The sequence below is a fragment of the Daktulosphaira vitifoliae genome, unplaced genomic scaffold (assembly GCF_025091365.1).
Source record: "Daktulosphaira vitifoliae isolate Bord-2020 unplaced genomic scaffold, ASM2509136v1 Scaffold_1, whole genome shotgun sequence".
Lineage (NCBI taxonomy): Eukaryota > Metazoa > Arthropoda > Insecta > Hemiptera > Phylloxeridae > Daktulosphaira > Daktulosphaira vitifoliae.
The window spans coordinates 59,827,547-59,846,144 of NW_026099572.1; the positions used below are offsets into that span (position 1 = coordinate 59,827,547).

Sequence of the window (18,598 nt, forward strand, 5' to 3'; positions counted from 1 at the left end):
TCATGACATAAAATTTATGTTTAATACTTACATAGAAATGTTCCACAAAATATAACTATAAAAATTCTACATAATTTAATATTAAAAGTTTAGTAAAAACAATATTTTTTCATTTGAAAATTAAATATTTTACTTTGTTTTAATTAGGTCCTATAAAAAGTAATCGATTTTGTTTTTTCTTTACATTAAAAATTAATTTGTTTATAACATAAAAAAGTCATTCTAACATCATTTTTTTATATACAAAATGTCTAAAATATCTGTAAGATTTTTATCAAGGTGATTTTTCAAATTATTAATTACTATAATAAATTAAAAAAATATATATTAAGTGTAATTTATTTAAATAATTTATTAAATAATAATATTGATCATATTTTTATTGCTATTACAATAAGATTTTAAGATATTATAATTTATATTTTAAAATAATAAGAAAATAGAAGTACACTAAATGTTCAAATTTTAATCAAATTAAATTTATAGAATCAATTAAATAATTTATAACTTTTATAATGTGACTATAATGAAACAACTCTTTGATTTATTTTATTTAATCTCACTTTCAGTCTTAAAAATTATTTACAATATATCCTTAATTAAACCATAATGAATGTTCTTTGTGTTTTAACATGGATTCATTAAGATCAGTTCGTAAATCCTCAGCTAATTCCTCTAGTATTTCAGCTTTAGAAAGCAACATAAGCTATAAAAAGTGTAATATAATTTATAAATACTATGAAACAATTTTATAAATTTATTTTAAAAATTTTACTACTTTAGCTGAAGCAATAATTTCACGGGCTACTTTCATGGATAAATGATCAATATTTTTGCATAACTCCTTTTTATTTGCTTTTGCAACATCACTTAATGTTTTATATCCAGCTTTATATAACTGTGTAGCTCTACCCTGTAAAAATTAAAATAATAATTAACTTATCACAATTAAAGGCAAAAAAATATTATTTTTACACTTGATCCTTTACTAAGAACAGTTATAGAAATGAATATTGAAGGAAGAAGAGGTAGAGAAAGACAAAAAAGAGATGGAAAGATGTTATTGAATGCAATATGAGGACAGCTGATGTGAGCGTAGAGGATGCGGGAGATTGTGTCAAGTGGAAGTTTAGGATAAGGGTGGCCGACCCCAAGTAGTTGAGATTAAGGCGAGGAAAATGAAGAAGAAGACACTTGATCCTTTAGTAAAACTTGATTTAAGTATGTAAGTAACATTGTTTAAAAAATTAAGCACTATAAAAATTAAATTAAAATCTATTATACTTGAACATAATTCAATTAAAATAAAATTTAACACCTAAATACTTACAAATTTAACAGATGGAAGGCTCATTAATGACTCCAAGTCTGTAGAACAACCCATTAATTCTAAATTGAGTTTTGGAACAATACTTTGAAACAACATAGGAAAATGATCTAATTTTTTATCTTGGAGTGCCTAAATTTTTTATTTATTGAAAAATAGTTACAAATTACAGTATAAAAGTTAATAAGTTAAACTACTAGTATTTTTTAGGCCATTAACATAAATTTTTTTTTTTTAATTTTATTACTTTAATTCTAATTTTTTTCTTAATTTAATCACAACTGCATACATTTTTCTGAATGTCATTTAAATTGTCACAAAAATTATGACATAATATTTATAAAAATTAGAATAAATGAAAGGAAAATCATACTTAATAATAAATGCATAATATATGGAAAAACTATTTTTGAACATGAAAAATGTTATTTTCTGTATATTAGAATTAGATATACTCACAAAAGTAAAATGAGTTTCAAAAAATAATATATTTACTTACTTCTGTAAACCTTTGTATCGATGAAGCATAAGAAGCTGTTCTTGATAAAAATGAAAGTATATTTCCTCTAGGCACATTATAATTTTTAGAAACAACCCATACAGATTCATTATGCCACAAGTCATTCAAAATTAAACTCATGAGAAATTTGTTCCAAACAGTATCTGGCAAATTCTATTTATATAATTTTGACATAATATATTATTTACAGGACATTTATATTTTAAAATGTTTTATTTGGTCTCATGGCTACTAATTTAAAACAAAATTATTCGACATTAACATTAAATTTTTGTTTGGAAGCTAAATACACTAAGCAACAGTTCTAGGAGACTAATTGTAAGAAAAAATAAAACAAAAAATTTTGAAATTATTTAATTCAATTTTATTAACTTTAACTATCAATGTTGTATTATGAAAAGAATATTTTTAAAATATTAAAAATTCAACAAAAAAATAAAAAAGATAAAGTAATGTCACATAAAATGTTATATTGCTAATGACTTGCTGAAAAAACCATTTTAACCAACAATAGCAAATTAATATTTATCCAGCGTTTCTCATGGTTTTAAAGTACAAAGTTAAAAACTAAAATAATTTCAATTTTTCAAAAATTGTTACCTTATCTAGTAAGTTAGTATATCTATATTGATATATATATATGTTGATTAATTTCGGTTTTTTAACTTCTTTAAAGTGTAGTAAATAGCTGAGGAAGTATTAAAAAAACGACAATATTAGTACAATGTAAGTTTTAACACAGTAGTAATCAATTTTTAAATTCTTAAGCAATATAATAATGTTCATATAAAGGGAAAGTGCAGGGTAGGAAATTAATAATGGTGAAAAAAAGAATATATAAAGGGAAATATGAAAAGTATGGGGGATTGACGTTTTGATGAATAAACGTTCATTTATGGGTCAGGATGTTTGGTGCAAGTAACTTTGTATTTTGTACAATTTAATTTATTTTATGTTACATTTTTATATTAAATTTAGACTTTGTGTTTATTACGTTTCGTAAATAAAATAACTATTTAAAAACCTGCACTTAGCGTAAATACTTTATATCCACCGTGCTGTTAAAATTGTGTATGCGTGTGCGGTAAGAGTCAAGGTTGGACTGCTGGTCCTTTAGTCGATCTTGATAATTAGTGTGAATGCTGGCTAGTTTTTGAGCTTAACTGTCCTTTAGTAGGTATAGTGAAAACGTAGTTATGCTGGTGGCTTATAAGAAGCCACTCTTCAGTCTGCTACTTTTGAGCTAGACCGTGCTGACGGGTCTAAACTCTACCCATTTAGTAGTTCACTAATTGGAGGGATTGGGGCTGACCAGTGTATTCTATGGAAGGACTCGAGAAGAGCTAAAAACGACGAACTTGTCATCAAAAACATTAGTTAATTTGTGTATTACAATTGTGTCTATGTCGGGGTACTACCAATGTACGACAAAAGATGAATTTTAAGTTTATATAAGATTTCAAATACAGTCTCATAATATTTTTGATTTCTGTAATCATTTTTCAAACATTTAATGAGGAATATTCAACATAGATGAACTAATTAACTAAATATAAAAAAATTGCCAAAAACTGAAATTATTTTGTTCCTAACCTGGTCTTATACACCTTTAATTGTAAAGAAAATGAAAATTTACTTACATTTATTTTAAATATTGAAGTAATAACTTCAATCACTACCAAGTTTACTCACTTTTATTTTTCCTTGTGTGATGAATTGTGAAATACAAAGTTCATTTAAGCCTATTCGATCAGCCAATATTTGTTCATCATTTTGTAAACTTGTTATCTAAAATAATAATTCTCTTTTAACTATTTAATTAAATAGTTTGGTTTAATTTAACATTCATATTTTTACTTTATTTAAAATGATTTGTCTTTCTAATGGTATACAATCTGTATAAGGAACAGCTAAATACAATAAATGCAATTTATTTGTTAAAATCAAAGCTTTTGATGCTTCTAATAAATCAGTATATAATTTTTGTGCTTCTAGAATATCTAAGTTAGCATTAACAGCAGCTTTTGCAATTGCAGTTAATTTAATTTCATCATCATTTAGCTTGCTAAAAGAATTTATAGATTCTAATTTAACCAAACATGATTCAACTAAATCTGATGCAGCAGTAGAGGCATTTCCTTGTTTTTCTGCTTGTTTTACATAAAGTGTATGTTTCATTAATTCCACTAACTGATTACGATTTTTTGTACATTCTGTACTTATAGAACTTAATATCATTGAATAAATTATACTATCTTCATTTCCTAAACAACTATCTATATTTTCTATACCCTTCTCCAGAAGATCTTTTATCTAAAGGATAAAAATTATAAATTTTAAATTAATTGTTTATTAAATCTTTCTTATAAAAAATTATTCATAAACAAATATCATATATATTATAAATATTTAATGTTATATAATATTAAAAAAATTCAGCACATTGGGTTCGAGGCACAATGGGGACGTGGCATAGTTGGGTCCAGTATAGATTTAATCTGATAGTGATTAAAATTACTATCATAAGAAATGCTTCGATACAAATCTGTAGATAGTATTTAATTCGATGAAATTGGTGCATAATTACAAAAACAACATCTTTTTCTATTTCCTTAATTATATCCAGATTAGTAATTTTTAGATTCAAAAATATATTATATAATTTTTAATTATACATTATATAATTTTTATAATTCTTTTCAAATTATTATTGATTTTTATTCTTTTGTGAAAAAGTTGTCATTTTAAATCCCCCCCCGTGGGCAGGTAAAGGGTCAGTTTATAAAAAAAATATACCAAATAAAAAGTAGACATCATGCATCTATATAAAAAAAATTATATTGTTATGATTATTTTTAAAAAAGTTATGGTAGTTTTAAGTAAAAAAAATTGAAAAAATGTCGATTTGTAATTTTCTTTGAAGATTTACTTATTTATGGGGAACGAGGGAAATTTTTTTAATTTTTGAGGTTAATGTCTTCGAGTAGATACGATTTGTGATTTATTGACGTCTTTATNGAACGAGGGAAATTTTTTTAATTTTTGAGGTTAATGTCTTCGAGTAGATACGATTTGTGATTTATTGACGTATCGATGAAAAAAATTGGTTCGGTGAGAGCTGAGAAAGTATGGTAACAGACACAAAAAAAAAAAAAAAAATCATAGTAAAACTAATACCTTTTCAGCTTCGCATCGAAGCTAAAAATATATAAGGTAAACAGTCAGATTTATAAAAAAATATACCAAATGATAGGTAAAGACATCATGCATCTATAAAAAAAAATTATATTGATCCATACATTTTTCAAAAAAATAACATTAAAAGTTAAAATATAAAAAAGAATTTTTTTACAAAAATAGTACTTAACTACTTAACTTTGATGTCTGTTTTTACCGTGAAGACAAAATAAAGTCCGAAATTTTTTTTTTCATAATAAAGTACATTACATTAGCTTTAATTTAAAATACATATAAAAATGTCAGACTTAGTAAAACCAATTCCTTCTCAGCTTCGCATCGAAGCTAATAAACAATGAAAACCTTAAGAATTGAAAGCAATCTGATATAATTTACGATCATATTTTAAGCAAATTTACAATAAAATATTACAAAAAACAACTTTCTCACTACAATTAACTAATACTTTTTTAATATATAATAGAAGGTATTCTTATCTATAAAAATGACAAAAATATTTCTTTAACCTATTGTAATGAATTTTCAGTTTTTAAATACAAGTCACAGAAATATTTAATTATGGCCAGTTAGTATATGACATGGAATCATAATTTAACAATAATCTAATAGTATTTGAAATATAAATAATTTTTAACTAATAGAGCAAAATATATGAAATAGATTATGAAATTTATAAAATTTTTATATAATGTCATTGAATAATTTTGTGCGATCACAAATAGTTGGAATTAAGGCGAGAAAAAAGAAGAAGGATACCATTGAATAATTTATACCTAAATGGCTTTTTTAACAGGTATTTTAGAACACCTATAGCACTCCCTTTATGTTTGCCTATGTCAATGATTATAAATTAATCTTTTAATATAATTTTAAGAGAAATATTTTCCCTTAAATCTACAAATAACATGTTACAACTAGCCATTGAGAAATAGTAATTATTTTTTTGTAACTTATTTCCATTGAACCATTTAAATTTTAATCATAAACATAAAACTATATCAGTATATAATTTTATATTTATTCTAACATAAGAAAAATCAAATAATTTTCTTTCATTTAAAATCAATTAAAGTTTTGTTTAATTTTTTTTAATAAGTTATTTATTACCTTGATTTTCTCATTTTCTTGACACAACAATACACTATCTCCATGTTTTGTTAAACCAGCTCTACCAGCTCGTCCAACCATCTGTCTATAAGTACTCTGTTTCATAAACTCTCTTCCAACATAGGGTGATGTTATTATAACCTGCAATTAAATTTACCTGTAATTTATTATTTATTTATATAAGAAAAGTAATAATAATTATCATTCTTTAATTATAATTAAAGAATGATCAAAAAATTTAAATAATGATATTACTCTTTGAGCTGGTAAATTAACACCAGCAGCTAAAGTTGACGTACAACAAATACATTTAATAGTACCACTTAGAAAAGCTTCTTCCAACAATTTTCGTTCAGCATTTGTTAAACCTAAATGGCAAATGTAATTACAATATACAAATATATATCATGTAGTATTTTTCATGTTCATCAATTATAACACCTTATTAGGATGTCAATACCTTAATTTTTCAAAAGACAAAACACATATTTAACTAGCTTATAAAATAGAAAATAATCCAATTAAGAAAATGACTAGTTGACAACAACTTTTGGACAAGTGCTTCAGAAGATATTAACATTTTTATATTTTGATAGGAGGAAGAGTGAGGCCGAGAAATTTCTAGTGATAAAAATAGCAACTTCTACACCTCACCTCCAGTTAATACTTTGTTAATAGCTTCTGAAATACTGGTCCAAAAATGATTATCAACTAGTTATTTTCTTAACTAGGTCTATATCTAATAAATGAGGTAGTTAATTATATATATTATCATTTCAAAAATAAAGTTAATATCATTATAAAGTATAGGGATAAACATAAAAAATATACTATGATTGTTAAATTGAGAAAAACAAGTACTCAAAAGAAAATTAAAAGAAAATTTCTAATATCATTTTTTTTTTTTTTGATTAATTAAGTAGTTCGTAATAAATAAATATTGTCCCATAGATTAAATACATATAGATAGACCATGCTGTACACAATTTTGACAGTCCAATTTTTATCATGAATGGACGCAGGGAAACGATGCGCTGGACGCAGGCGATTGTGCTGATAGATAGCGTAAATTTTGAGTGCTTCTATTGATTGAAATATACGTGGTATTTTAAATCTTTAATAATTATTAAATGAATGCATGATGCACATAATTAAACAGTTATTGTTATAAACGTTAATTGTATTTTATGACATAATGTAAAGTTTTTTTATGATTTTAACTCTTTGTAATAATTTTTTCATTGAAATTTAATTAAATTTTTTATTTTAATACTATACTAAGAATCCTTAATAGAACTTTGACATAAAATATGGTATTACAGTACAAGACTAAACTGTTGGCCTATAAATACTTTTATAAATTATTTTAAACAAAAAGTAGTGGCGGATAAATTATTTTGTAATTAGGATAAGTTGAAAAATCTTTATGATAAAAATTATTCTTTTTCTTGCACTTTATATAGTAAAAATCCCAATTAATTAAACTTTCTAAAACAAGCCAACATTATTATTAGTGACCTTAGATTATCACAACCTATTAAAAGATATGGAGTAAAACCATCATGTTTTGATGGTTTTTTGGATTTACCTTTATCTTCCACTGACGAAACTACAACTGAAAATCATATGGATTCCAATTATAGTTCAGACACATCTGAAATATCTTCTTTCTCTAATTTCTGTCCTAATATACAAGAACAACTGATTTCTCTTCCTACATTAACTTTAAAAACCTGCTCAAATGTATATTTTGTTAGGTATCTCGGTAAAAAATTGTTAGATAAATTTCTATGTAAACCATGTGAAATTTATGAAAGAGGACACAAATCTTTTTAATGACAAAGAATTTTTAATTTTTTATAAAACATTCAAACACAAAATCAAATAATTACTAGTAAGTTGAAAAAACCAAAAGAAATTTGAATACATTTTGTTACTAATGCTCAACAGATAAATGAAAAGTCGTATACAACACAATTGAGTTTTAAATTAAATATTATAATCACAAATGAATTATATCCTATTATAAATACTTCACAAGAGTGCTTGTCACACTTAGAATATTTAACTTGAAGTCAAAATTTCATAAGATGGGCTTCGCTGATAAATTAAAGATTCTAAGAGGAAATTAATATTATTATAGGATAAACCTATCTTAACTTCTTATTTTATAATTTTTAGTGATCTGAACTTTGGTTAAAACTGATTATTTGTTTGAATATTTTTTTCTAAAATATTTATAATTTGTTTTTTTTTTTTTAATATTTCATTGTATATTTGAAAAATTAAATTATTAATTTTATACATGAAAACCTCATAAGGAGGATATATAGCGCTATCGCTAAAGGTATAAATTAACAAAAAATCGGTTGCCAATTGTCTGAATGCCGTGGCCCATCTATGTGTATTTAATCTATGATCGTACTCTATATAAATACTTAAATCTATGATATATCACCAATTTTAACTTTTGTAACTTAAAATATTGTTCTTATATAAAACTTTCATTCAAGTTGAGAAATCGAATTTTTAAAATTGTATAGTAAAAAATTAAATCATTATTCGAAATAAAATCATGATAACACAAATTAGATAAAAATTTAAATCTAACTTTAGTTTTGAAACATTTTTTAAGAAAAATTGTACAACTTCTTTTATATATTTATTTAAATAATTTTAGTTTTAAAAAATATAATAAATTAAATAAAGAATAAAAGTTCTACTAATGACTGTGCTATTACCAGAATTATGATACGCAACTCCAAACAAAATACTTCTTGACAACAGAGGACATACTTTTCCATTACCTTCTTCTTTCAAAGCATTGAATAATGCTTCTTTCTCTTTTAATTTAACTTTAGCTTCTTTTCTAACATATTATATTATAAATATAACATGTTTAATAAAATTAATTAATTTAATAAACTTATTATAAGTATATGTTGAAAAAAAGTAGTAGTACCCATTGTAAACTAAAAATAATATACTAGGGTGTTACTCTCTCTAAAGTTTGCAATCTGCTAACAATTTTTTAAATTTATATTGGTAATATATTGATTTATATTTATTATTCTAAAATCCCCATTGGAGACTATCGAAAGAAAAATTAATTTTTAACTTTTTAAGCAACTGGCAATACTACAATTTAGATTTTTCATTTTTTAAATAATACTTTTAGAAGATTCTATTTTACTAGGATTATATACAAAAAAAAGTATTATATACACTCACTTTCCAATAGTTTTATAAATTATTTTAGCTACACTTTGACAACAGCTTTTTGTTGGACAAAATACTAAACAGCTTCCACTTGGTAATATTTCTCTGACTAATAGACCAAATCCATTTGGATCAAACTTTTTCATGTCAACTGTATAGCACTACAGCAAAAAAAAAAAAAACAAGGTTATTTTTGATAGATTAAAATATTACTAAGATATTAAATATAAACTAACATCAAAATTTAGTTTCCTATCAAGTTTGGACTTAATAGAACCATCAATATCTCTATTGATCACATATATTTCATCATTTAACTTGATTGTTTCAGTGAGATCAACAGGTCTAAAATCTCTAATATAAAGAAACGAATTCAAAAAATCACCTATCTCTGGCATGTTGCCAATTGTTGCAGACATACCAACAATTTGAATATTATCTATAAAATAATATGCCACAGTTAGTAAAATTTTCAAAATAATGTATTTTTCTAAATTCCATAAATTTTGTCAAAAATAATTGAAGATAAGTAATATAATTTTCCCTTTACTTCTTCAAGTATTAATACATTGTTGGCTACATGGTAAAACATGTGAAGTCACATTTTACTAATTTTACAGAAGAAACAAAAAACTTTTTGGTCGTGGATTTGTTATTGTAGAAATAAGGTTTAGTTTTTGTGCATTATCATAATAAATTTACAATGAAGTTGATACAAAAATAGAATTCCTACATATTTTAATAATAAAAAAATGGTCAATATTAAGACTTACAAAGTTTTACCACACAACCAATAATTTAAAAATTTAAAATTGAAAATTTACATTTAGAATATAATATTTTTGTAAGAGTTGCTTCTAATAAAGCTCCTCTTTTTTGTTCTCCGAGAAGATGCAATTCATCAACAACTATCATACCAACTTCTCTACCTCCTAATCGACCATTATCGCTTAGCATACAATCAACTAAACCAGCACCTCTTTCCAAAGTACAAACATACAATGATGATTTACGTTTTCTATTGATGGGTGGATGTTTTCCTTTACCTCCAACATATTCTTCAACATGAAATTCTAAGTTGAGACCAAAGGGAGACAATGATTGCACCTAAAAAACATAAAAGTATAAATAATAAAACTTAAAAAGCATACTTATATAAAATATATATTTACTATGTTCTATAAATGTACCTTTTCTTGAACTAAGGCAACATATGGTAGTATAAATATTACATTTTTTTCATTAACTAAAAGTTCTTTAAGCATTAGAATTTCTGCAACTAATGTTTTACCACCACTAGTAGGTAAGGCATACACTAAATTTTTTTTATCCTTTACAGCTTCTAAATTTAAACATTCAATTTGCCAATCTAAAATGCACAGAAATATATTTTGATTATCTAAGAATTTAATAAAGATAAATTTATTACCGTAAAGTTTTGTAATTCCTTTGTGTTTTTGAAATAAGTGTTTTACTTTTGATGGCAACCCAAAAAAGTCAGTTTCATCTTCTCCGTGAAAACGTTTTCTCTGGTTACTATGGCTAAAATTTAAATGATGCTTTTGAGAAAATGTGTCAGTTATAAGAGGAGATTTATTTTTCATCCTGTAAAAAGTTTTGATAAGTAGAATAAATCATTTAATTTACATAGTACACTTAAAAGCACTTAAATATTTTTTTTTATTGTCCATTCATTAAGTAATTAGAATCAATACATCAACATATCTTATATGTCATAGTAATTAGAGCTTAAAGTAATATCTTCAGTCTAGGTAAGTACATGGAATGTACGAGATGTAATTTTATCTTTTTTAATTATAAATAATTAAAGATTTTTAATAACATTTGATCAATAATTGTTAAAATATTTACATTAAGCTCTGCTAAAAATAATTTTAGGAGCTATTTAATTGATTTAGAGAATTTAAACTAAAAATTGAAAACATACTAAGATAGAATAAATTACAAAGGTTTATTCTTGTTCATAATGTATTTTTGACTTTGATAAATACGTTTAAAGTAATAAAAAAAATTATGGTTGATTTTTCAGTAAATTTGATTAAAGTAATAGCTCTATTTTCGCCATATATAGAGTATATGCCACAAGAAAAGTAACAAATTAATTTTTTATTTATTATGAAAAAATGTTACAATCTATTAATAAACAAAACAGTAAGTAATTATGATAATCACAAATTATATTACATATTTGTTTTCAATAATTTAATAATAATTTTACGATAATTAAAAGTAAATTTTTACACCAGTTTTCTTTTTAATCTGCGATAAATTATTTGAAAAACGAGTGAGATGACATGAAGTTGATGAGTGGATTTAGGTGATGTAATAGTTTTGTTTGGAAATTTTGAATGGTCTTGGTCAAGTTCATTAAAAGAAGATAATTTTTTTCAAAAAAAGCTAACTTAAAAAAATATTTCTTTTAAAAATTTTTTTAAATCAAACCTATAATTTAATTTGTACTATAGTCAAATAATCTTACGTAACAAAGTGCATTCCTGGTAGACGTCTTTTAAAATATCAAGATCAGAGATTTAATAATAAAAATTGTTTTTAAATTAGAGAATAAATCACATTTTATTTTGCCGTAATAAAAATGAATGAAAATTAATAAAATTCTATCATGAACACATAAATAATTTGGTGTATTACGTCTCGATTAGTAATTGTTAATTTGAAAATAACCAGTAAAATAGAATAGCGGCAATTATTAATAATGATAACACATTTGAAAATAAGAATTAAGTTTGTGCTGACATCTAGCAATAAAAAGCTAATATATTTAAAAATATAAAAATAAAAATTCTATCATATGTTGTTGAAATTCGATTTACTGTCTTAATAGTGTGAGTTTTCCCCGCCAATTCTGTAATTTTGATTGTGAAGACAATTGTAATCGTTGGATCATTAACTCTTAAATTTTATGACAAAAATATTTTTGATTAAATATTTTAACTGTCGTAATTATTTATATTACTTTAGGCTTTAGATTTTACGTTATATTTTAAGCGAAATTTCTTCAGTTTATCATTTTTCTACTTATTTAATACTTTTGATTTCGTTTTATTATCTTAACGTATGTTGTAAATTTACCATTAAAAAATGGTTGCATTTTTAGAATTGTGTCGAAAATATTTCGATACTGATAATTTGTATGATGTCTTAAAGACGAATAAAAATGCTACTGATAAAGAAGGTTTGTAAACTTACAATTGCATTTTTAAAAAAATAAAAATGAATGTTAATTATTTCTTTAATAAAATTTTTTATATGCAGTTCGAAAAGCATACTATGTTCTTTCGATGAAACTTCACCCTGATAAAGTTCCTGAAAATGAAAAATTTGAAGCAACTGAGAAATTCAAAGTCATTAGTCAAATACACGCATTGTTAGCAGATCCTGAAAAAAGAAAATTGTACGATACTACAGGTATATCAGTGATGTTAAATATTTCTATATTTTTGTATTATAATTAAACTTCTATTAAAATATTTGTCAATAAAGTTGTTGAATTATTTAATACTCATTTGTGTGGTGATGTGTATAACAACTAATTAAGAAAGTTATATTTGATTTGGTTAAACCTTATTTTTTTTAAATTTAAGGTTGTGTTGGTGATGACATTGATCCTAATACAGCTGATGATGACTTCCCATGGGAAACATATTGGCGTTCAATATTTAAAAAAATTACTGATGATGATATAAGAGAGTTTGAAAAAAATTATAAAGGTTAGAATTAAATAATATATTATTGTAAAATGTCTAACTATTAAAATTTTTTTTAAAAGGTTCTGATGACGAAAAACGAGATCTCAAAAAAGGATATTTGGCTGGAAAAGGAGATATGACATTTATAATTAACATGGTTCCATTTAGTTCAGTACATGAAGAAGACCGTCTCAGAGAAATATTAGAAAAGATTATTGAAGAAGAAGATCTTCCTAAATATGAAACATTTACTAATGAGCCCCTTTTCAAAAAAAAAAGGCGTTTATTAAAAGTACTTGAAATATTTTACTTCACTTAACTCTTTCCTAATTTTTTATATAACGTTACTTAAAACTATAACTTAGATTAATATCTGAACACTTTATTGATTAATATCAATATTGTACTAGAATAGTCTCAGATCCACATATTGATAATATATATTTATAAATATATATTGATAAAAACAGTGGCTTCTATGGTACATCAGTCAATTACAATGTTTCATGAATTTTAGCTTCGATGCGAAGCTGAGAAGGTATTGGTTTTACTATGATGTGTTTTTTATTTTATTTTTTTTTTTATTTTTATTTTTATTTTTTTTGTGTCTGTTACCACTTTTTCTCAGCTCTCACCGAACGGATTTCTTTCAATGATACGTCAAAAGATCACAAATCGTATCTAATCGAAGACATTACCCTTAAAAATTGAAAAAATTTCCATCGTTCCCCGTAAAAGGGGGAAACCTCCAAAAAAATTACAAATTTAAAAATCGGTAGTTTTCGAAATTTTTTCAATTTTTTTTACTAAAAACTGCCGTAACTTTTTTAAAAATGAACATATCAATATAATTCTTTTTTTTATAGATGCTTGATGTCTTTACTTATCATTTGGTATATTTTTTTTGTAAATTTGACCTTTTTGCTGCCCACAGGGGGGGATTTAAAATGACAACTTTTTCACAAAAAATTAACTTTTTCAACTTAACTTTTGAAAATGTTCCGGAAGGTCTGACACTTTTATATATATCTTAAATTAAAGCTAATGTAATGTACTTTAATTTGAAAAAAAAAAATTTGACCTCTGGACTTGTCTTCATGGTGAAAACGGCTACCGAATGCTATTTTTGTGTGAAAATTTTCGATTTTATTATTTATATTATATTTAACTTTATAATGCTATAACTTATTGAAAAGTTTATGGATCCACACAATTTTTTTATGAGAAATAATATTTTTTAATAAACCTTTTTTCGTTCGACATACTTTATCTTAATCGAGATATTAATAAGGAACCAGCAGATCAAGTAGCTTTTGGAATAAAATACAAATTTTTTTATAATTAAACACTATCTAAAGATTTGCATCGAAGCGTTTATTTTTGATAATGATTTTAATCACTGTCAGATATCATTATACTTGATCCAACTATGCCACGTCACCACTGTGCCGCGACCCCCCTGTGCTGGGTTTATTAGTGCTAGATCTCTTACATTTCTTATTTTAAAAAGATAAATTTTATTTTGCTAAAAAACTCAGTTAAAGACATCTTAATTATAGCTTAATTACAGTAAAATTATTTAAGCAATTGATAATTTTATTATTCATTACACATTTTGGAAAAAAAAATCTTAAAAATACTTAAATATTTTAGATTTGATGATAAATTTTTTGTATGTCAATAATAGACTTTGTAATCTTGTTCTTTCAAAAAATACTTTCTGTTTCAAACTAAAACATCTAGAGTTTTTTTTAAATAGATATATAAATAAAATTAGAACATTTATGGAGTGGTCATTTAAAGGACTTGCATTTAGAGGTGGCTATCCTATAAATGTGCCAGTTAGAGATTGGTATTTATACTAAATAACTGTTTTATAGGTTGATTATTTAACTTTGACTCATATTATCTTTAAAAAAATAAATAAAAATTTTTTCAAAAGTTAATAACAGCCTATTCTTTATGATTTTTTAAAAAAAATTAGTTTTACCTCCCTTTACCATGGAAACTCATATGTTTAATCTGCTTACAAATAATATAATGATCTAATTAAGAATCTATAGCATTTTTTAAACTAGTATTTAGAAGGTATTAACATTTAAATATAATGATTGGTGGTGAAACACAGTTTACTTCAATCTAGTGATTTGTTAAAATGCTAATATCTTTTAAAATACCGGTACAAAAGTTATTATTGATCAGACATTTTTTTAAAATAGTTCATTATGCTATTCAAAGTAGATTAAATATATGAGTTTCCATTTAAAAACAAAATTTGATACAACTTTAAGAGCAAAGGAGAATTCAGGAATTTTTTTTTTTTAATTATAGAATGTAAGATATTATTAATTTATGAGAAGAAAAAACAATAATATATTTTATAATTTTAAAATTATTATGCGAGTTATAATCAAACAATTATTGTATAGAGTGCTCACATACACTATAACAAAGTTATTTTCATATGTATATTTAATTAGAGTGCCATTATATTATACATTATACATTACAGGTATTAATATATTTTCTCTATAACGCTTGACATAATAAAAATATATTACTGTTGCATAGAGGTGGTGATCGTTATCAAATTTTAACTGTATTAAGCAATCTATAAAAATTTTAGTGTAAGAACTAGATAAATAGTTTATTGGTCTATTGTAATTTTAAATGGGTTAATAATATTTTTAAATATTTCCTGAAGTATTTGATTATTGGTTCAATTATATATTTTAAGGCTAAAAGACAAGAGGCTGAATTTGAAAAAATGCAAGTTGAACTTGAAAAAGAAAAAAAAAGTAACAAAAACGATGATAATGATTTATTATTAGCAATACAAAAAAGATCAGCTGAACGTGCTGAACAAATGGATGACTTTTTATCTAGGATGGAAGCTAAATATTGTAAACCACAACCAACTACTAAAGGTAGAAAAAGTAATAAACGGAAGTAAACATAAAAAACATTTAAAACTTTTTATAAATAGCTGTTCTTAGATTTTGCTTTTATTTTTATACTTTCTATATTTTTATGTATAATTATTTTAAACAATATAACAGAGTATTCCATTTATTGTGTAAATAAATAATACATAAATATAAATTTAATTGTCAAACTATACAAAAAAAAAACACTGCTTTTATTTTTTCGATTGAATTTTTTTTTGGTTTTTTAAGATTATGGTATTTTATTAATGAATATTCAATTAGTACTAGTAATTTAGCTTTGATGCGAAGCTCATAAGGTATTAATTTTACTATGATGTGTGTTTTGTGTTTTACCACTTTTCTCAGCTCTCATCAAACCAATTTCTTTCAACGATACGTCAAAAAATTACAAATCGTATCAATATAATAAGAGTAATGTCGAAGACATTATTTTCAAAAATTGAAAAAATTTCAACTACAAAAGTAAATAATTTTACATTGTAATTTATTAATTTTTTAACTCCATTTGTATGAGTACTACAAGTCTATAGTATTCCAAAATTTTTGGTAACAAGTTCCGTTATCAATTATTTCTAAAAAAAAAATGATTTTTAGTTTCACATAAATTTAACAATGAATTTTTACAATTATAATCAAATTTTATAATACGCTCTATTAAGTAGACTTTTTGATTGGTTTTTTTAGTTAAAGTAAATGATAAAAATTAATTAAGTTCTGAATATTTCAATTGTAAAATATTTTTAAGCAATAAAAGTTACTTAGAAATAATTACACTCATTTCTATTTAAGTGGTCTATTACAATGAAAATACAAAAAAAAATATTGAGTTTTTCTGATAAATATGATGTAAATAGTAATTATAAAATTTCCTGGCTGCATATTAATCTTAAAAATACCATATTTTTATTTCTTATAAAATTTTCTATTTAATGAATGTCAGTTTTAAACTTGCAAATCAAACTAAAGGTCATTGTAACAAATTCAATTTTTTTTTTTGTTATAAACTTTCAAAAAATCTACTTAAAAAAAACTAAAAAAATAGGTTAACAATGATATTAAACACTGATTATTTTTAACATATTAAAAATAAAAATGATTAATAACACTAGTTTACAACAAAATTGATCTATGACTTATGATAGTCATTTTTTATGTAAAATCGTCCACTGAGTCCGAAAATGAAGTCCAAAATACAAAAAGTAGAACAGTTTTTGAGTTATTGCGAAATTAGCGAAATTTGTGTGCCGCGAAAAAGTGTTTTCATTATATTCTAAATATCTTTAATTGCATTTAATTGATTTTCATTTTTTTTTACATAAAATTAAACAATATTAAATTACCTATAACTTTTATCTTAAACAATTTTTTATATGACTTTTTTCTCGTTTGCTATCTATTAATTTACCACTGAATTTTTATCATTTTTTTTCAAAATGTTAGAAAAAATTCAGAGTTTTACGTAAAATACACTAATAAAAAATAAATTTATCAACAATATATTCAATAGACATTATACTCTAATACATGATAAAGAAAATGATATATTATTTTGTAATATTGATAAAAAAATGAAGAAGTTATGCGCGATTGAAAATTAAAATAAATTTCCTAATATCAGAGTTTTTTATTAATTCGATGCTTTAATTTTGTAAAATATTGAAAAATTACTCACAATATTACTTTTCAAAACAAAATTTCGATTTTTTAAATAACTTAAGGTTATTTCATGTAGTTTAATTGGGATATTTTTAAATTGAGTTAATTTTACAAAACTAATGAACGACTCCAATTTTGTGTTAACTTTATCAAAAGACGAGGCTTTAGCATGGAACTCGTTTCGTTTGGTTGTAAATTATTTTTTAGGAAACTTCAAAAGTAAAAATAATAGAGAAATAGTAAACGATTTATATGATAAACTATTCAACAATAGGTAAACAGTACATTTTATAATTTTATTATTTTCTGAATAAAAGATACATGTATATTTCTTAATTCAATCGGAAATAGAGGTGAACATGTCATTGAAAATACATTTTCTTCATGCACATTTAAATTTTTTTCCTGGAAATCTTGGAAATGAAAGCGATGATAACTTTCATTAGATTTTTTATTTGTGGTCCTATGAAAATACTTTCTTTGATTTTTGCATCAGACAAATGTGGAAACACAGTTTTCAAATAACTAAAAGAATTTCCATTTTTATTTAAAGCTTTAACAAAATTTTTAAAAAGTCCAAGTTAATATGTAAAGGGGTAGGATTATTCTATTTTTATTAACCAGAGGATTGAAACTTCAATTTTTTTTTAAATACGAGAATTTAACACAACTCCACCAAACTGTAAATTTAACTCAATTTAAAAATATCCCAATAAAACTATATGAAATAACCTTAAGTTATTTAAAAAATCGAAATTTTATTTTTAAAAGTATTATGAGTAATTTTTCAATATTTTACAAAATTAAAGCATCGAATTAATAAAAAACTCTGATATTAGGAAATTTATTTTATTTTTCAATCGCACATAACTTATTCATTTTTTTATCATTATTA

At 23.6% G+C, this 18,598-nt stretch overlaps 2 protein-coding genes across 5 annotated transcripts; one reads left to right on the forward strand and one right to left on the reverse strand.

Moving 5' to 3' along the window:
• Positions 1-428: 428 nt before the first annotated feature.
• On the reverse strand, positions 429-12,060 carry LOC126895237 (helicase POLQ-like). Of its 4 annotated transcripts, none has more exons than XM_050666871.1 (15): positions 11,872-12,057; positions 10,801-10,976; positions 10,562-10,740; positions 10,385-10,478; positions 9,608-9,810; positions 9,384-9,532; positions 8,894-9,021; positions 6,408-6,520; positions 6,153-6,293; positions 3,705-4,160; positions 3,540-3,635; positions 1,827-2,000; positions 1,331-1,459; positions 779-913; positions 429-706 (listed from the first exon to the last, which is right to left on the reverse strand). In XM_050666871.1, the coding sequence occupies exons 1-15, from the start codon at positions 11,883-11,885 to the stop codon at positions 596-598; spliced, it is 2,298 nt and encodes a 765-aa protein (XP_050522828.1). In that variant the 5' UTR covers positions 11,886-12,057; the 3' UTR covers positions 429-595. The 4 variants fall into 4 exon arrangements, with proteins under 4 accessions (XP_050522828.1, XP_050522826.1, XP_050522827.1 ...); XM_050666869.1 differs by having other exon boundaries at positions 10,196-10,478; XM_050666870.1 differs by having other exon boundaries at positions 10,196-10,478; positions 11,835-12,057.
• Positions 12,061-12,251: 191 nt separating this feature from the next.
• On the forward strand, positions 12,252-16,250 carry LOC126895245 (dnaJ homolog subfamily C member 9). The gene is made up of 5 exons (XM_050666895.1): positions 12,252-12,585; positions 12,666-12,818; positions 12,995-13,120; positions 13,180-13,391; positions 15,837-16,250. Exons 1-5 carry the CDS (start codon positions 12,492-12,494, stop codon positions 16,050-16,052), a joined length of 801 nt encoding a protein of 266 aa, XP_050522852.1. The 5' UTR covers positions 12,252-12,491; the 3' UTR covers positions 16,053-16,250.
• The last annotated feature ends 2,348 nt before the right edge of the window (positions 16,251-18,598 follow it).

Excerpts from the sequence above, each read along its gene's own strand:
- LOC126895237 (XM_050666869.1), bottom strand. Across the intron at positions 9,533-9,607 it reads ATAGGAAACTAAATTTTGAT|TGCTATACAGTTGACATGAA; the intron begins GTTAGTTTATAT and ends TTTTTGCTGTAG. Across the intron at positions 914-1,330 it reads GCCTTCCATCTGTTAAATTT|GGTAGAGCTACACAGTTATA; the intron begins GTAAGTATTTAG and ends TAATTTTTACAG.
- LOC126895245 (XM_050666895.1), top strand. The coding sequence starts at position 12,492 with ATGGTTGCATTTTTAGAATTGTGTCGAAAATATTTCGATACTGATAAT. Across the intron at positions 12,586-12,665 it reads AAATGCTACTGATAAAGAAG|TTCGAAAAGCATACTATGTT; the intron begins GTTTGTAAACTT and ends TTTTATATGCAG. Across the intron at positions 13,392-15,836 it reads AAAAAAGGCGTTTATTAAAA|GCTAAAAGACAAGAGGCTGA; the intron begins GTACTTGAAATA and ends ATATATTTTAAG.